This window comes from Euphorbia lathyris, chromosome 3 (genome assembly GCF_963576675.1).
Source record: "Euphorbia lathyris chromosome 3, ddEupLath1.1, whole genome shotgun sequence".
Classification (NCBI taxonomy): Eukaryota; Viridiplantae; Streptophyta; class Magnoliopsida; order Malpighiales; family Euphorbiaceae; genus Euphorbia; species Euphorbia lathyris.
In genome coordinates, this window is record NC_088912.1 from 28,990,729 (window position 1) to 29,011,464 (window position 20,736).

A 20,736-nucleotide genomic window follows, 5' to 3' on the forward strand; every position below is an offset into this window, starting at 1 on the left:
CCTCTGTTTCTTTCCTTTTTGTTTGAATATTGTCTAACATTGTCTTATCTTCAAGTTTATTTGTGAGTGCATCACTGTTGTTAGAATCTTACGATTTACAATTCGAATCACGACTCGATTCAACTTTATTTCGAGCCGAAGCTATAGGGTGAATCTAAATTGTAACAGAATCTTACGAATTGAATTCGAATCATACTATTTGATTCGATTCAGCTCTAGTTTCGTTCCATCATTATCAAGTTGACAACAAAGCAAAAAAAAGTCACAAGCTCAAACTCTCGATCTCCGCTAAGTTGTTACACATAGTTCTATTTGTGAATTAGTTTGATTGGATTGCATTTGAATTAGATTTGAATTATAAGTACTCGGTTGATATGATTTTTCTTTTTGACATTAAAATTGCATTTTTAGATTAATATTTTGAGTTTAACATTGTGAATATTTTATTTTTTTATAATATTATGAAGTTGAACTGAATCTTATGATTCGATTCACGAGTCACTATTCACAAAATGTGGATTTCGATTCACAAGTCATACTCTCACAGTTCTATTTAAATCTATCTCTCCATAGATTTAATAGCTTTTTATGTGTTTTAGTATTATGAAACTAAGTAGCAAGTGCCATTGGGTTATTGCATTGCACGGAAGAAGCTCACCGTCCTGTGGACTGCGGAACTGTGTCAAAGTGGATTTTAAAGAACAGTGCAGAGTCTGAAAACATGAATTGGTATATATTATCTTGATACAATTAAATTGTTCTTGGGATCACCTTACCTTTATTTATTTTTGAGTGGCTTGTTTCCTTTGTCTTTTTTGCTGTGATAATTTTTGGGCATAAATATTATGGTTTTGAAGTTTGGCTTTACCTTGTGCATCTGAGCTATATACTCTTGACTTTCCTTTCGTGGTGACCTTAGTTGGATGGTGATAATTCTTTTATTGATATATTTATTGGCAGTAACACTCCATCTTCTGTATATTCTTGATTCTCAAGTGATCTTATTTCTTATTTACGTCAAATAATGCTAGGATGTATTATCAGTACTTTCTTTATACTTCTGGAGGAGATTAATGTTTGTCCAAATCTATAATCCCATTAATCATGTTTTTATTGGTAAAGCAGTAGTTCAATAATATGTTGATTGAGGTTGCTCCTTAGCAATTTCTTGTTATTTGTATGATGCAATGTCGAATAAATTTCAGTATAAAATAAGCAAATATCATGTCATGGATTAATCAGCTTTGTCTCTGATTATCAAGTGATGTAGGTGTGCAGCAGTCCTGCTTGCAAACTGCTCTCCATGTGCATGTGTATGTGTAAACACATATAGACATTCTAAATTAGCGAAGAGGTTATTGAAGTTGTTAAATATAAATTAATTTTTTGTATTTGTGGGTAATAGGAACTTGGAATGTGTGTATGTTTATACTTGTTTCCTGAACTTGTGCAGCTAGTGATCATCTATGAATGTCATTATTGCTAATGGCTTTCTATAAATGCACATAAGCATTTGGTTTCTAGTTGGGCAATGTGTTCACCATCGGTAAAGGCACTAAACCATGGGTTTCTCTTCCTAAGGGCAAGGGTATTAAGCTGTCCATCATCGGAGAGGCTCGAAAAAGGCAAGCAACAGCTCAAACCGCGGCCTTACAATCTTACAAAATCCACATAGGGACGAAAATGGCTACAAAATCATAAAAAAACCATAAAAGGTATAAACCACACAAAAGAACCATAAAATGTATATATTTCATGGAAATCCAAATCCGCAGAAAAGCAGCCGCAATCAAATCTTCACCATTTAGATATATTGATTCACGGATAAAATAAATCATTTCCGCTCTTGCTAAATCCGAAAAAGGTATAAACAGTTCAAACGGATAGAGAGATCTGATAAAAATATATAGAGAGATTTGATACAGTTCAAACGGATAGAGAGATCTGATAAAATATATAAACAGTGACTAAAAAGAAAATATAATAAAGAAAAATATAGTAAATTTAACTCGGTGGAAGGAGAAAGAAGGAAATTCCTTCTTCCTTCTTAAAGTAGATCTACAAAAGAGGAAGATTTGAAGCACTTTGACCGAAAATGGAAAGAGAATAGAAGAGATGAAATGGAGGAAAAGGAGAGGAGCGCTTGCAATAATAATTTATAACTTTGAATTATAATAAAGAATAGGGTTAAGGTGCAAAAATACCCCTAACGTTTTGGGTGAGGAGCCATTTTACCCCTAACGTCTAAAATGATGCAATTTTACCCATATCGTTTGTAACCAAGAGCAATTTTACCCCTAACGTTGGTAATTTGGGTCAATTTCAGACATTAAAACACATACATTTTTGTTTTTTATTTTGCACCAATTGCATATCAATTCATTCTAAAAAAAGGATTTCATGTTTTTTGTAATTTAATAATAGAATTGAAGATTAATATTTATAAATTTGGTGAATTTTTTGATTTTTTTTGTCTAATTCGTACAAAAGACAGTATATTTGTTTATTTTTTTCACATTCCAACATATGTTTGTATTTGTTACTGATAAAATGACATGCGTGTGAAGTGTAGATGACAAGATTCATGGCTGAGAAGACTGATAAATTATTTATCAAATTGATCCAATTTATCAACGTTAGGGGTAAAATTGCTCTTGGTTATAAATGTTAGGGGTAAAATTGCACCATTTTAGACGTTAGGGGTAAAATTACTCCTGACCCAAAACGTTAGGGGTATTTTTGCACCTTAACCCTAAAGAATATAAAGCGTCAAATTTAAATTAATTTTTTTTTTAAATTACATTTTTGAAAATTTAAAAAGCATAAAAATATTTTTAAAATAAAAAATAAAGACAAGAAATATATACTAAATTTCCGTGGCAAAGGCTCCTCCTCCCTTAACCAAAGGTCCAGGGTTCGATCCTCGTATTTGGGAATGGAAAGAATTTCCGTGGCCAGCAGTCCCACTCATAGAGGTGCAAACCATCTGCAAAAGGGATAGTCACTGTTGTCGACGGTGGATACCCTTACGAACCAAAAAAAAAGAAATATATACTAAATTTTCACAAAATGCATACACCATAAATTTAAAAGTAAAAAATATATGCAAACTACTAAAAATTAACGTTAGGACTAATAAAAAAAATTGAGTTTGAATATTATTTTAGATAGACTTAAAGCACTATTTAGCCCTTGATATATCTAAAATTTTATCATTTGGCCTCTGACCTATTATTTGGTCACATTTGGCCCCCGATCTATCCTAAATTGGTGAACTTTCACCCAATTTGGATTCAAACTTAACCGAATCATTATCTCATTGATAAGTAACGATATTTTGACACTTGAACTTAATTGATTTTAGTTTAGGATTTGTTTTCTGTTTTTTTCTTTTTTAATCTAATTAATTATTTACACATAATGTGGAAAAAAACCCTTTAAGAAATATCACGTTTCAAGTTTAAGTGTCAAAATATCGTTACTTATCAATGAGATACCGATTCCGTTAAGTATTCACACAAATTGGGTGAAATTTCACCAAATGGAATAGGTCAAGGGCCAAATGTGACCAAATAATAGGTCAGGAGCCAAATGACACAATTTTAGATAAATCAGTGGCCAAATAATGCTTTAAGCCTTTTAGATAATAGCTTTCACTATCTAAGCGCATTGATGTCATATATAGTCGAGTCGAGCTGCTACAAGTAAGCATATTACCATTATCCTTGCGAATTACAGCCTCGACACTGCACTTTCAATCAGACAGAAAAATTGCGCCATCAACATTAAATTTTATGAACCTATCGATTGGTTTAGCCAACACTGCCAACGTACATTTGTCCATAGTAGCAATATAATTTCTTCTACCCTGTGTTCCACTCCAAGTTAGACCTATTTAAAAGCTGGTTGGCTAATCCAATCTGACCAACCCCATCTTTTTTGGGTCAGACTTGGACATGCATATATTATATGTGGCCCAACCCTATCAGAGACTAAGCATAAAATGGGGGACTTGAGATTTATCTTAAAACTCAGACCCAACTCGGTCCGACTCACCCTTATATAAAATGTTATAAATTTTAAATTGTACTTAGTATTTTACTTTGCATATACAATTTACAATAGCATTTTTAATTATTGTATAATTCCTATCCTAAAATTTCAATCAACTGATAATTAATTATAACTATCAAATTCTACTGATACTCAGTGACGGAGCCAGAATTTGAGGTTTGGGGGGCTAATTTTAGTTGTGTAATTTGCGGTGATTTTTTTCAAGGCTTACCCGTTAGGGTTGGGCAATTTTTTTTAGCCTATAACATGATAAAACGGCTTCATTTTGGCTAAAGTGAAAAGTCGTAAACTTATTTAGTTTTTTTATATGTCTAATGTTGATTTTCTAAACAAAAACACCTAAATTTTCGTCATTTTGATGTGTTGAATGCTAAAAAAAATTAAAAGTATTAGGCCTAAAAAAATAAGAAATATTTAATGTTTTATAAATCCAACATTAATTGCTTAAAAATTATATTTGAAAAAAAAAAGTTTAAAAGAGTTGTAGGGAAAAAATCAATTAGATAAATAATAAGGTTGAAGGGGTTTGAACTCATGACCTTTTACAACAAAACAAACCACTTAACCAACCAACCATTTCAACATATTGTTATAACATTACAAACAGGCATTAACATACTATAATTATGGAGGGCTATTAACTACCGAACAAATTTTTCACAAGGGTGGAGCCGACAGCGGGGTGGCCCGGAGCCCCCGAGCAGGGCTCTGGCTCCGCCCCTGCTTGATACTTCTTATACATCATTTTGTTAAATTACACTGCATATCTAGTTTTTATCGGTCTATCATTATTGATAATTTTTAATTTATTTTTATAACTTTACTTTACTTTATATTTTTGAAACATCATTGATGATAAATTCGATTATTGGAGGCTATATGTGACACCATTTAGAGCTACCAAGGCAGGCGGGCAACAAGTAATGTGCACCAATATATCATGAATAAATTTAATTTTTAATCATTTTGCCATTATTTTAATTTTTAATTTATTTTTAAAATAAATAAATAAATTGGATGGATTAGACCGGACTGGATTAGACTTGGAAATTAGTTTTTCCAGCTTGACCCAGTCCGATTCGAACCGGTTGTAAATCAAATACGAACTTAAGTTTGGACAAAATAATTAGATATCAAATCTGATTAGATCCAATCAGACCAGCCTGATCCAATCCATAAATAGCTATACTTAGAAGAGTAGGTGCCATTGGAAGTGTATTTCCAGATCAGATTTTTTTTGCATTGAATAATTAGAAACCAACGTATCATGAATTTTGCTTGCCTCGTCTTCAAACACCAATAATCCTTCCAAACCCGAATACTATTATCATCTTATATACACCATTGCTAACCCAAACAAAATACATTAATAGAGTTTCACACACTCCTCTAAATAAAACTAGAATTATTGCATGATTTGAAAGAAAAAAAAGTGTCACAAATATAGTGTTTAGCTTTCAAGATTTTATTAACCAAGGTGTAAGACTAAAAACGAACTTCACTTCAAACCATGTTTATGAAGAAGAAAAAGGTTAAAATTATGTAAATCTCTATAACCTAATCTCATCGATCGTTCTTACATAGATGTTCGAGCAATCAAACCCATGAAAACTTTTCTTTTCATTGCTCTTCGAACCCCACCAAGAAGAATTCATCATTTTGTGAAACTCATCACAAATAGAATGTCGTGGCAGAAACGTACTAATGTAAAAATTTGGTAAAGCTTGAGAAAAAGACTTAATAAGAATATGCTGGTCCAGATTTGATAAAAATCGAACACCTCAACCATTAAATCGCTTTCTCGTCCCGTCTTTTAGAAAATAAAAAATGCTACACTTAAACAAGGAGATTCCATGTATGTATAAAAGATCATAAATAGCCACTCATAGGGTTAGGGCCCGTTTAGTTGCTCCTTCTCATGCTTATGTTTGCTTTTTCATTTCAAAATGAAGAGTTTTAGGTGTTTGGTTAGTGACCTCCTGTTTACCTTTTAAATCTGAAAAGCATCATTAGATGTTTGGTTAGTGACCTCCTGTTTGCTTTTCACACCTGAAAAGCAGCATTTTACAAAAGAGAATTTCTGCTTTTAGGAAAAGCAACATTTTCCAAAAGCAAACAGCAAATAGCAACAACAAACGGCAAACAACAACCGCAAACAGTAGGTAAAACAAATGGGCCCTTAATATACGTTTTTTGTCCTTAATAAAGAAAATCAAAATTGAAAAAGAAAAACCATAAGTAGAATTAATGAGAAAAAAAAATACAAATGATAAAAATAAAATAAAACAAGGCAGCCATAAAAGAGAAAACTCATACTATAAACTCTTGTGTAATAAGAATCCAAATATAGGGGTATAAAGGGAAATACGGCTAACAAAATTACTAGGGTTTAAAAACAGCACTCGACTATATATATCTGCAGATCGCTAAGCTTGGGATTGGGGGCTGGGCACTTGTGCTGAAACAGAGCTTGCAAAACTCATTAAAAATGGTAGTCTACTAGTAATGTTTATTTACATGTTCTATATTCCGTGATATTACTTCATTTATTTGCCAGATTTGTTCATAGAATCCTCGTTTTTGAAGTCGCATTTTCTCAGTCGTACTAGTGCTTTTCGTAGTTATTTTTCTTAGTATGTTATTTCGTTGAATACTGAAGTTGAGATGATGATTGATTTCATGGAAGATCCAAAACCCTAGAAGTATTTACTCTGATTTATTCTGTTTTCTGAAGAGAATATTCATTATGCCTTGATGCAATGTTTAATTTATGCTATTTGATCTGAAATACTGGAAATGAAACACTTGATTTTATTGCGTTTGTTCGATTTACTTGTAACACAGGCTGCAAAATGTTTTACTCTGTATTGTGATTATATGGACCTTTAGTTATATACATATGGGCTGTCAAATGCTTCATTATCTAGTCATTGTGGACTTTGATTCCCTCTTGGCTCGTTCCCTTGAAGCAATAGTGTTTGTGTTGTTCTTAGTATATCTTCCCCATCTCATTGTTGAGTTGGGGGCATCATTGCTGGAGCAACTATATTTCTTATTTTTTGTTCGAAAAGTACAATTTCTTAGCATGATTTGTTAGATGGAACTGTGATGAGTCCTACAGACCTGTAATGATTTGTGGAAATGATCGCAAGTCTAAGAACATCTAAGGGACTGAGTTTCTTGTACATATAAGGCTTTCATTGCAATCTTTATTTTGGTATTGCAGCTTTAAACTAAATTAATTAGTTAATGCTGATACATGGAAGCCAAAAGAAATTGTTTCCCTCGCTATCCAAGGTTGAATTTTCTGTTGCATTTGGACGTCGGGAGACTACATTCTCTTGCCCATGGCTATAAATTTGTAGGAGTTAAGGTCATGCTTTGACAAAGAATTACATGTTAGATTAGAAGAGGTCATCACTTTTAAGTTTTAAAAAAATTTCTTCTAATTTTCCCTTTGCTCATCGCGGGAAATTGCATTTAATTTTTTATTTTCCCATCTGCTTTTCAAATTTAGATAAAATATTGACAGAACAATGATGAGTCCTACAGACCTGTAATGATTTGCGGTGATGATCGCAACTTTTTAGAACATCTAAGGGACTGAGTTCTAAAAACTTTCAACTTTAGTACATATGTTTTGTGAGCACAATATGTTCCCCTTGAGAACTTTGATGTACACATTAATGCAACTTTTAAGAACATATCAGAAATTGAGTAAGTTTGGTTTGATTTGAATTTTGAATGTTTAATTTGGTAAAGCAGTAGCTAAAAATTGTTATATTTCTCCAATTGCTGCTTATTGCTCTGGCATTTGCTTTTTTTCAGCCAAAGCAAATTCACGAGATCAAAGATTTCCTTATAACTGCAAGAAGGAAAGATGCACGCTCAGTGAAGATCAAGAGGAGCAAAGATGTTGTCAAATTCAAAGTCCGTTGCTCCAAGTACCTATACACCCTTTGCGTGTTCGACTCTGAGAAGGCAGACAAATTGAAACAATCTCTCCCTCCAGGTTTGACTGTTCAAGATCTGTGAGTTCATGGTTAGTTTGTAAGAGATATCAACAATGATTTCATTTTTGTCTCAGTTGGCTGTATAGTTTGTTAATGGAAATTATTATGTTAAAGGAATATTTTACCCAGTTTGTGTGTTTTCCATTTTGAATTTAGACGTTTATAGCAAATGTAAAATGCTTATAACTATCTAAATATGTGAGATTGAAGGGCAAATTGCCAATATTCTAATTTCATCACTAACTTACCCGTTTAATACACCCGACCAATCAAAAGAATGATGGTTTAATACACCCAACCAATCAAAAGAATGATGGATACCAATTCATGAGAGATATACATGTTAAAAAAATGAATATGTGACATTATTTGATCGGATGGATGTGTTGGCTAAGTATTTAGCTTGAAAAAATAATGGGATAAAGGTCAAATTTGATTAGCCATAACGTATAAAATTAGTATAAATTTAAAGCCTAATACACAAATAACCTTTGAATTTGTTCAAACGTTACAACTGCCCCCCTCAGCTTTCAATTGTAATAATTTACCTTTTAAACTTGTCCAATTGTAAAACGTTAACCCTTAAACTTGATCAATTGTGAAACATAATTCCAAATCGCTGATATGGACTGAAATTGAAAAAACACGTAAAATACAAAAGCTGCAACGTTCGTGGAGTCTGGTAATCAGATCTTTGGCGTGATACGAATCTAGGGAAACGTTTTTACGGTTGCTCCAAGTACGGGGTAAAAAAATTCCCAATCTGGGGTTATGTTTTACGATTGGACAAGTTTAAGGGGTAAGTTGTTACAATTGAAAGTTGAGGGGGGAAGTTGTAATATTTGGACAAGTTTAGGTGGTTATTTGTGTATTAGGTCTAAATTTAATGTTTTTCTATACACTTTTTATGTTTTTAATCCTTTGAACTTTTTTTTTTCAAAATTAACTTTTTTTTTTAGAGATTCATGAAATTTAATTTTTGAATCAAATTATTATTTATTAAAATTTTAAAAATTTTATAATTAAAAATAAATAAAAATTGTATAATTTTTAAAAAATTAGTGTTGAAATTATAAAATATTAAAGATATTTTTTTTAAAGCTAAGTATTTTTAATTTTTTGCTTCAAATACACTAAAACCATGGAATTTTATGGTACTAGAGGCACAAAAAAAAAAAAAAAAAAAAAAATTCCTAACAGCTTTAGAAAATTATTTCCAATTCTATAAATAGGTCTCCGGCAGTAGTTGCAAGACTAAAAATAGTGCCAGACTAAAATTAACCCTATATGTAAATATCTGGTTCTGCAGCTGAGTAGCATATTTGGTTCAGCAGCCAAGTAGCATATTGAATTTGCAATAAAATGGTAGAATTAACAATATCAGCATGTTCTTTTAATTTGTCAACGATTTATGTCCAAATCAATTTTGCGGTGGTTTTCAATAAAAAAAACATAAAGATTTTGTATATATTTGTAAAATTTAAAACATGTAATATAAATTTTCAAATTTAAAATATTTTCTTAACTTTCTTCTTTAAAAGAATTGAATCTAATCTCATGCTCTTTTTTAGAATATGATAACCACTAATGGAACTAGTCTTTAATAGGGTAAATAATTAATTATTCCCTATATTTTTATCTAATACACTAGTTAATCCACACATATATTTTAAGGTCCTTAAGTTTTGTATTAATCAATTGTTTAGTCCCTCTTATTTTTCGATATTAAAGTATAAAATACCCTTAATTATATAAGTAAAAAACTTGTCTTTTATTTTTTAAATTTAATCAAAATATTTGTATTAAATTTATATAATATATATACATTAACGTTTTTATATTTATACATATTAAATATATATATAAAAATATTATTTATTTTCTTAATTTTTGTTCTCATTTTATTTATTATTTAATATAATATTTTTAACTAACATTAAATATTATTAAAAATCTTGATAATTATTTCAAACTCATATTTCATTTTATTTTATCCATGAAGTTTATTAAAGATAAAATATTCACGTTTATAATTTTATATAACTATACTCTTGTTTTATATAATTATACTCTTGATTTTATAATTTTTAAGATATTTTCATTCATTTTTTTAATGAAAACAAAATTTATACCACTAAATTAAACTTCTATGAATTTTTTTTATTAAATCAAATACTATATATTTAGAGAAATTATGGGGGAAAATAGAAAATAGAAAAAAATACATGTTTTATCATTACAAAATAAAGGGTAGTTTTGTCATTATTTAGTTTAATTTGACCATTGACTCTAAAAAAGAACTAAAGAGTTGATAGAAACAAAACTTAGGGACCATATAATTATTTTGAAAACTATAAGGACTAACTAGTATAATATATAAAATCACAGGAACTTATAAATTATTTACCCTTTTTTTTTTAGGTAAGAAGGGAAGAAAAAAAACAAACAAACAAAAACCTAACCCGGGATCAGTCTAGGAAGACTGACCCAAATCCTATCCTCAAGAAGAGAATGTAACAGAAAAGAAGGAGGAACGGAAAGGGTAGAAACACCTAACATCCCCCCATGCCCAGCAGCTGCCAAGCGATCCGCCACGCGGTTTTGCTCCCTATAAATATGGGAGAAGGTAAGAGAATCGAAGGCAGGACGAAGCCTCAAGATGGCTTTAATGAGATTCTGACTCTTAAGACAAACAGCCTGTCTATCCGAAATCCTGTTGATAGCCTCCAAATTGTCAGACTCCACCGAAAGTCTTTTAACACCCATGCGAATGGCGAGTTTAATGCCAGACAAGATCCCCCAGAGCTCCGCAGTAAAGGAGGAGCCCGTACCTAAGTTATGGGTAAACCCAGCCAGCCAGGCGCCACCAGCATCCCGAAGAACTCCACCAGCAGCAATTCTGCCATTACTAAGGCAGGAGCCATCCGTATTCAACTTGACAACCCCTTCCCTGGGCTTCTTCCAACCAACTAACTGGACCTCTTTAACCGGGGAGGGGTGAACCAGGGGCTCTCCTTCAAAACTCTTTGTAATAACAGAGAGTTTTTTCGAGAAGTAAAACCGGAGGTCAGGAATAAAGACAGTCTTCTCAGCAAATAACTCTTCATTCCTCCATTTCCACATTTGGTGACAAATAATAGCGAAGAGAATAGCCCCGTGCTCCATACTGGCCAACAAATTCCCATTAATGCCTTCAGAGAACCAGTCAATATCAGAGAACCCCATAAAGGAAGGAAGGATGTGGTGAGGAAGGACCCCTTCCCAAACCTTTCTACTATTCGGACAATCGCTCAAAGCATGGCACAAGGTTTTCACATGGCCGCTGCATCTGCTACAGGCACCAGATACAGCCAAGTGCCTTCTGTGTCTATCTGCATTCTTGAGGAGCCTGTCTTTGACTCCTAGCCATAGGAAACTCCTAATGCGGTAGGGGACTTTGAGAGCCCAAATGGACTTCCAAATTTCCAAGGGAGGATCAGCCCTATTAGGGGTAAAAGCTTCATAGGCCGATTTGCAAGAATAAGAACCATTATTAGTCAAGGCCCAGCAGTGTCTGTCCTTATCCTCCTCCTGATTACTAATCTTCACACCTCTAATATTAAGGAGGGTCTCTAGGCTAAGAAAGGAGTCGAACTTAGACCAGATCCAGTCTCCCTCCGAGTCCACCACATCAGCAATTCTCCAGGAGAGGAGATCATTCGGCGGAGGGGCGATGCACACCTCAATCAACGGTTTGTCACCAATCCAGGTGTCATACCAGAAACTAATGGATCTCCCATTACCCACCTCCAAGCCAATCCCCGTACAGAACTCAGCAAAAACAGCATTAAGCCATTTCCAGAGGAAGGTTTTTATTTAGTGCTAAATTATATATAAACAAATTATTGATTTAAGGTGAGATTATTTTTTCTAATAATTTATTTAATTACTCGTTTTTTGAAGTTTTGATGGATCTATTTTCAATTAAAATTTTCTCAAGTCAAATTCAAAATCTCTAAATATTATTTGAGCTTCATAACCACTTAAAGTTAATTTTAAAAGTTAATTTGATTTAGTAAAGGTAAAATAATAAATATTAAGATGAATTGTTAGTGATATTTTCATAATATCCTAATTTCAATTTTAACACGTGTCAGTATGATGCATGCATACTAGGGAAGTTAATTTTCAAATGATTTTTAGTATTTTTAAGAAAATAATTGTGCTTAAAACTTAACTTCTAATAAATGAAATGATTGACGAAGGATTCAATGACTGAAAAAATCTCTCTTGGATTCCTAACTTCACTTATAAAAAAAGTTAACCAGCTCACAAATAGCTAACAAGAAAAGTAAAAAATAAAAATAAACACAAATGATTTTTTAATTTTTTTTTTCTTTTTTTATAATATTTTGATTGCAATCTCGAAAGGAAAGCACAAAGTTAATGTTACAGATAATTATTCTTAATTATTTTCGGTTATTTATTAGTTTAAATTGTATTCATATGATAGGTAGTTGAAGATAATTGTTTTTATTTGTCAACTGCTAAATACCGCTCCCAAATTACTTATCACCGCCTCTTTTGGACTTTTTTGCCATTATCATAATTTTGATCAAAAACTAAAAATTCTCTCTCCAAAATCATAAACCCGAACAATAATAATTGAAATTATGAAAATAATTGATGTGTGACAATCTGAACCCTGAAAATGGATGATTACGAGTCGGAAACATTAAGATTTACATCTTTTTATCAAAGAATTCATGAAAATAATATATATTTTTCATGACGATTTTGCATTTTTCGTCACAAAAAATTGAATGATTTAGTATTTTTCGTCACTAAATTTTTTACAATTTTGCATATTTCAAAATTTGGCCTAAACGGATGCGGCATACCACCCGACACATGGTGGGAACGGATGCGGCGTACCGCTCGGCCCATGGCGGGAACAGATGCGACGTACCGCCCGACCCATGGTGGGAATGGATGCGGCATACCGCTCGACCCATGGCGGGAACGAATGCGGCATACCGCTCGACCCATGGTGGGAACGGATGCGGTATCCGTTCCCGCCATGGGTCGAATGGTATGCCGCATCCGTTTAGGCTAAATTTTGAATTTTCTCTCAATTTTTTTTCCCAATTTCGAATTTTTTTATGCCAAGGGCAAAATTGTCCAATGGAGGCGGTGATAAGTAATTTAGGAGCAGTAAATAGCAATACTTTTTTATTTCTTTTATTTATCTACTACTATTATTAGTTAGCCTAGGACTCTTGTAAGTATATAATATACATATATATCTCTTTAATACAAACTCTAATTAAAGGAATACCAATTATACTCCAATCTCTTTAATATTAACATGGAATCAGAGCCTAACTCTCCATCCTCCTTCCCTCAAAATTCCAGCAACCACTCAACCTCTGCCTTCTTCATTGCGGCTACCACCTTGGTTCGAACAAAATCGTCTTCCGTGTCGCCGCAGCTCTAGCCCTCTTCGGTTTAAACATAATCGAACCTTTTACTACTGCCGCGCATTAGGCCGTCGCAGCCCCTGCGCCTTTCGTCCTCTCTATCGTCATGCCATCCGCTTCTGCAGCCTCTTCCAGTGATCATCAGTCAGCATATACACTTGTCACCGCCACTGGCTCTTTGCTGCCTCCATCGACTCAACCATGTCACTTTATCTCACAATTTGTTTCTCCATTTAGGTTCTCTGCCATTACCCAAGTGTTGTACTATAAGCTTATATCATTTCCGAATCCCCCATAATTCCATCATGGTTTGGGGTCAACCGATCCCGGGCTTTCCGATAATCTCCCTCTTTGCTCCACATAATGATGTCCTTCTCGGTACACTTTCCGAACCTCAAGCTACTCTTTATGAGGTGATACTTTATAATAGGAACATAAAATGAATTTCTTCTTAACAAGCCTATTATAGCTCTCAATTTGAGTGAGTTAACAAAATATACAATAATTAGTGTGGAAATTACCTGATAGGAGGCTTGAGTCAACAATTTCTTACTTGTGTTGGGGTCAATGTCTGGTCTATGGGGCAACATTGATAGAGAACTAGTGAATCCATCCCTCGGAGCCAACATAGCGTGGTATGTCTTACTCACTCCATCATAACTAGCTTCACTTTGAATTGCATTACCCTTTACCACCGGGTCGAGGACTTACCAAGTCATTGCATTCCATTCCGGTACCGGTTCCTGGGTTGGACAAACAATCAACGTGGCTTTCTTTTCCCCACTAGAAGAACTCCTCAAAGGTGTAAGAACGTACTTGACCCCATCCTTGAATATGGTGTAAGTATTAAGTCTTCCGGCATGCGTTCCATTTCGATCGAATTGCCAAAGTCTCCCTAGGAGCAAATGGTACACGTCCATCTCAACCACATCACACATAACATCATCTTGGTAAGCCCTAAGGGAGATAGGAACCTTACACCGATGAGTGACATTAAGTTTCTCCCCATCTTTGATCCAACCAACCTGATACGGGAATGGGTGTGGTTCGGGTATCAAGCCAAACTTGCTTAAGGTGGCTCTACTAAGGATGTTATCTTGACTTCCCCCGTCAATGATCGCTTCATGTTGTTGGTCCCTTATAACGTGACAAGTTAGTTCCAATGGGGGGGATAGGAACTATTTAAAAATTTGTCCGTTGAGGCTGACTTCTTTTCTTATGAAAAGGTTTACACAGCGTCACTAAGTAGATTCAAGACACAAGCTTAGTCAATTTGTGACTAAGTCTGCTTCTTTACTTGAATCAGGAAATATCACTTAGAGTCTATTCCTGAACTCAGCTTCTTAGTAAACTTAACTCAGCGTGAGTTCTTTACTTAGTCAGTTTTATAGCAAGCAATATAAATTAAAGGAGTTTAAGGGTTAGAAAGATATTACTCAGCAGACTTATCCTGGTTCGGCCTCTCCGCCTATGTCCAGTCCCCGGAACTCGTTCCGAGCTTTTTGAATCCTCTACTGAGCTCTTTAAAGGTAGAGCACGAAACCTTTTACAGATAGAAGCTGAGTATACCAAGAGTACCTTCCTCTATACCTCTACTCACTTCTATATCTACGCTGAGTACTATAACCGAGTACTCAGCCTCTCCTTTCTATTCTTCTAGAAATGATAAAGTGTTTGTCCTAAACAATGATTGCTAAGACACTTTAGATGATTGGAAATCACTCTAGACTTTTACACAAAGATTAAGAATTGGTGTAAGGTATTTGCTTTGCTTTTCTCACAGAAACTTCAAGTATGAATTTGGTCAGCGTTTCGACTAGTTGAAGATCTGCATCGATTGAAGCAAATGGATGGCCTTTATATAGTGACACTTGAGGCACCTGGTCATTTCGAATTTCGAAATAACCGTTGGAGGGACACGGCTTCCTGTCGTTATCACTCTGGGCGTGCTCAGCGTCGTTGGCCAATAGGATTCACGCATCTTCTGTCTTCGTCAGTCTTCGGCAGAATGTTTCGACATTTAAGGAAAAGTCCACGAGACAGCTTCCTGCGCCTTCTGAACTTTTCCCAAAGTAGAAATACTTTGTCTAGAAGTTGAACATTGTCTGCCGCTGTCCAGACTGCATTGTCGTCCAACTCAGTAGCTTCCACTTGAAGCTTTTGCCTCGAAGGCTTCTCGATCCTTCTCTTGCTGAGTCGTCGTTTTACTTGATACGGCTTCGTTTTGAACTCTTGAGCCGAATGGTCTTGATGTGTTGATTTGGGCTTGACTTCCACTTTATGGGCCTTTGGGCTTTTTAATCTCAATGTCTTATAAACAATTAAACTCAACATTGAACAAACACATTAGTGTAATAAATCAAATCATTTAAATTTAATGTGTTAGAATATTTTTATCATCACTTAAATAATTTTGTCAAATCAAAATCATGTGGAAAGGTGTTTTAACAAACTCCCTCATTTTGATGTTGGCAAAAATATTCAGTTGAAGAACTCAGTGTTGAGCTCCCCCATGATAGTTGACCTAATTTTATCAAATAACTCCCCCGTAAGGGTTGAGCGGCTGACTTAGTTTTACACTAAACATTTTAAGGTTTAATCGAGTAAGTCTAAGGTCAGTTTTCAGAAATAGGTCAGCTCATGGAACATATTCTATTTAACTCAGTTTTATGCGGAAGATTTATATATCAGAAAGCGCTGAGTATTTCTTTGTTCAGTGTGTTTAAGAAGACATGTAAAAGCGGTCAACACAGCATGCAGTCATAAAGCAATGTAGACAGGGTTGATTTAGTGAAGATGCGATTTACTATTCAATACAAAACATAAGTAAGCATCACATAAGATTGGTTAATTTAAAAGGATAGATGCATCAAGGTTTTGTATTCAGGTCAGCACAAAAAAAAATACACAAGGAAAGGACTACAAGTTTTAGCAATAAGAAATCTAGTCAGTCCTAGTAAGTAAAGCTAAAGCTATTTCTTCTTGTAGTTGAGTTGGGCTTCATGCTATTTTAGCTTACCCTTTCCCTTGTGTCTTTGCTAACTTCCTGAAGCTTCTTCAGATTGCTGAGTTCGTGGGGCTTGTTCTTTCTCCCCCGTTTTGCCAGCATCGGTTTTGGCAATGAAGGTTTCTTCAATGGAAGCTTGAGTTAGGCGTTTAGAAAATACCTTTAGCCTTCTTGTGCTTTCATTCATTCCATCAAAGATTGGGACACCGTCATCCATAATAGCTTGAGGAATACCGATAGATGCAGAACTCAGCATACTCAAAACATAGGCTTGAGACTTCCCAACCCAGTGTATGGTTTCGGTGAGCATTGCAAAAGCTTGATGAAACATCTTTAGCAAAGATGAATCAAAATACTCACGCTGACCATTGATTTGGCGCACATGGTTGAAGGTCACTCGAGAATACTTCAGAATCTCGTTGGTTTTAAGCTCGTCAGTTGCCATCTCTTGCCTGTTTAAGTTCAGCAGACGCACAACCTCGCTAATTTGCTCAATGGAGCATTGGGACGAGGTGGAAAGTTGGTGATTTGTTTTCTCCTGCTCAGAATGAAGCTAGCTGAAAAGATGATGGACTTCGGCAGAAGTGGCATATGCTGAGTTCGCAGCTGACAATTGATGAATCTGCCCTTGTAGTGAGTTCATGTGGTTTACCATGGTCAGCTGGAGTTCGGCCAGCTTTGTTATAGAGTCCTGCCTAGGCTGTTGAGATTGTAATGAAGTCATGACACTCAGAAGATCCTTCAGACCTTTGATCTCAGTTAGAAGCTGAGTGACAGACGAAAGTGGAGTTGTCTCAACATTAGTAGACCCAGCGGCATTGGTACTGGTTTGATGGAGGTCCTGGATAAGAGCTTGAGCTGAGTCAACGATTCTTCGACCAGACTCAGAGGCATTCAAATAGCTTAAGGATCCATCATTTGTTGACCTAGATGCCGGAGGAGGAGTAGAACCGAATGAAGGCGGTGTTTGGTTCTGCTCATCATTAGAAGGCCCAACATTGTCAGCGGCTGGCCTGGAATTTGGATTGTCAGTAGAAACTGACTGGATTTGATTCTGCACATTGAGTTGTGGAAGTGGAGGATCGGCAGAAAGTGTTGCTTGCTCAGGTTCAGGCGGAATCTTCGAGCACTTGCTCGGTATTACTTTGGTTGGCAGAAGCATTTAAGTCGGCATGTTCCTTCGGCTGAGAAACAGAGGCTTGATTTTCTTGTTGCTTTGGTTGAGACTCAGGAGGGATTGAGAAGTATCGAAGATGTACATCTGTAAGGTCAGAGATCTCATCCCTTAACGGTGAGTCACCCATGAGGTCAATGATGGGTGCTCGAAAATCCTTCTTCTTCCTCAGTCTCTTTAGCTTTGGAGGAGTAGGGTCACAAGGAATGGATTCAATGGAGTCAGTGGGTGAAGCTTCCCTTTGAACAGTGGGAGCATTTGCTGTGTGCTCAGTTTCTTCTTCGTCAACCAACTCAGTGTTGATTGGTTCAAGGTGCTCATCATCAGCTATTACTTCAGTGTCATCCTGACCACTTTCTTCTTCTTCAGACTCATCATCCAGTTCTTCTTCCTCAAACTGTTCCTCCAGTTCTTCCTCGACAAACTGACCGCCCAGTTGGTCTTGTTCTTCCTGAGCATCTAATTGTTGCTCAGCGCCAACGTCTTGACTTTGTACATAGTGTGAGTTAGGAGGAAGGACGACATCAGTTGGTAGTGCATCGATAGGTCTCAACTCAAAATTGAGCTACTTCTTCCTCTTCCTTAATGGTTGGTCATCAATCTCTCTTTCTTCTGTCTCAGGTTCAGCTTGCCTAGGTCTTTTCTCAGCTGACCTAGATCCACCCTATCCTTGTTGAATCTGAGGCTTAGTTCCTCCACATACAAATTTAACCTTCTTTGGGGCAGAAGCAGCAGCTTTAGAGGTGCTCTGGACAACCTTCCTCTTTCTTTGAGTTCTTCCCTTTCGAGTCACCGCCCCCTCAACGTTCTGGACAGCTTCCCCTTTTCCTTTCTTCAGCACAATAGGTTGATCATATGCCAAACCGAATAAGGAAGCAGCTGTAATCTCGGTTCCCCGAACTTGGATTTCCGTAATCATGTCCACATTGTGATCCTTAAGGATTCGGATGATGAAGGAGCCCAGCCTAAGGGTTCCTGTACTTCATAGAAACCCACCGATTATGAAGACAGGCATATTTATCGGCGTGTAGGTCAGCATGTGCCATATAAAACACTGCTCAAAGTTGGTTGCTGAGTTGGTGCAGTTGATTTTAGGGAAAAGGAAATTGGTCAGTATGTAATGGGCCATCTTTTGATGCCGACCCATGGAAGTGCTCGAGATTTCACCTACATGACCCTCAGGTTTACAGAAGGTCTGAACGTAATCGGTTTTCTCATGGTCACCAGATTTACGAAGTATAGCTCCTTCGTTTTTCAGCTTGAACAGTGAGGCAAGATATGCAGGGTTGATGAAGATGTCCTTTCCTCGAACATGAGAAGCTAGGTAGTTCCGATCATCATTGGCGATCTTTAGGTTGGCGTAGAATTCTCTTACCAACTCACGGTAAGTAGCATCACGAACTGAGAACAGCTCGGTCCAACCATTATTCTTGATCCACTCACAAAAGGGTTGCTCGGCGTCCACGAATCCTCTTGAAACCATCGTGAGTGATCAATCTTCCACCCCCTCACACTCTCGAAAACCTGAGAGTAGGTGCGTTCCACAACTTTCTTGCCCTTGTCCTTTTGCTGTTGGTTTCCCTTCGAAGAGGTGGCTTGGACAGCTTGAGCTTTCTTGCTCGGTGTTGTGACCTTGGCGTGGTCACGCTGGGTAGGAGATTTGGGGTTTGCATCGGAGCGGTTGCTGGGTAAACCGGCACCGGAGATATTTAGAGAACCGTTCGTCATATTCTCAGAGAAGTTTTTGGGAAGTTTGGGAATTTTTAGAGAGAGAGTATGAATGCTAAAGATTTCTAAGCGTAAAGAAATAAAAGTGCGAATTCATCCACTATTTATAGAGATGTTGAGTTAATCCAAGGCATTGGGTTGTCCGTTTTACCTCGAGATTCTCAATCGACAAAGATTCTAGAATTTATGACACATACGGCGCGTGTATTTTCTAATTATAGCCTATACGTCATCCTAGGTGGCTATTTAATTCGCGTGCTTTGCATTAAAGTTTTCAACGGCTCTTCACTAAATGTTAAGAATTTCAAGCGTTTAAAATTCTGAGTAGTTAGTGTTATGCAAAGGAATAATTCTTATGCTTAGTTGCTCAGCTTAAGATAAACACACAGCATGCAATAGCATAAATCATTCAGCATGGTAATTCACTCAGCATGCATACTATACTTGAAATTTATTGAAGAGGATTAAACATACCAATGGCTTCTCTAAGTATGTTGAATTGCTCACGAGCCAGTGGCTTTGTGAAGATATCAGCAAGCTGCTCATCCGTTGGGACATAGGTCAGCTTGATCTCTCCCTTGAGTACGTGATCTCTAATGAAGTGATGTCTTATGCTGACATGCTTCATCCTGCTGTGCTGGATTGGGTTCTTTGATAAGTCAATGGCACTTTTTATTGGGGTTTAGTGTCCTATAGACAATTGTTCTAGGATACAAACTTAATGTAAATGAAGTATTCTTTATATCATTTGTTTTAATGAGATATATGTTTTATAACTATATAAAGGCAATCCCTTTTAAGCACTAAATAAAGTCTAATAAAAGGAAATCCGTAAGTTTGTTTAAAATGATCATAAAGTGTTCATACAAGCATGAAGTGAGACTAAACTTTATGATAAACTAATAAACTTAAAACCACCCCAAGTCAAGTGATATGCCCAGGATTGATATATCACTGTTGAGACTTGCATGTAATAATGTCTTCTGTCCGACAGAAAGCTGATCTCACAAGCTTCATATATATATAGATATCTCGACAGTTACGTGGATCCAATGAAAGGGAGTTTATTAGGATTGGGGATCCGATTTGAGATAACAGGATGGGTAGATTCATCCTTGTCACCTATTCATCTCATTGGTATTAATAGGTATAACTAATCCTCAGACTCAAAGGAATGTTAATTGGTCATTCTGAATTACTGAATGTGAGACTTTGATCCTGTTGTAACACGATCCTTAACAGAGATGACTCTGGGGTGTGAACAACAAAGGTTGGGTGTCA

General features: G+C 35.7%; 1 protein-coding gene and 3 non-coding genes across 4 annotated transcripts; all 4 read left to right on the top strand.

Moving 5' to 3' along the window:
• Window positions 1-6,473: 6,473 nt before the first annotated feature.
• LOC136221655 (large ribosomal subunit protein eL38z/eL38y-like) lies at window positions 6,474-8,218 on the top strand. The gene is made up of 2 exons (XM_066009063.1): window positions 6,474-6,565; window positions 7,903-8,218. The coding sequence occupies exons 1-2, from the start codon at window positions 6,563-6,565 to the stop codon at window positions 8,107-8,109; spliced, it is 210 nt and encodes a 69-aa protein (XP_065865135.1). The 5' UTR covers window positions 6,474-6,562; the 3' UTR covers window positions 8,110-8,218.
• LOC136225338 (small nucleolar RNA SNORD25) lies at window positions 7,173-7,255 on the top strand. The gene has a single exon (XR_010687056.1). It is a non-coding gene; the product is annotated as a small nucleolar RNA SNORD25 (small nucleolar RNA).
• On the top strand, window positions 7,275-7,413 carry LOC136225320 (small nucleolar RNA snoR136). The gene has a single exon (XR_010687040.1). It is a non-coding gene; the product is annotated as a small nucleolar RNA snoR136 (small nucleolar RNA).
• Window positions 7,604-7,687, top strand: LOC136224971 (small nucleolar RNA SNORD25). Its single transcript, XR_010686713.1, has one exon. It is a non-coding gene; the product is annotated as a small nucleolar RNA SNORD25 (small nucleolar RNA).
• Window positions 8,219-20,736: the final 12,518 nt, after the last annotated feature.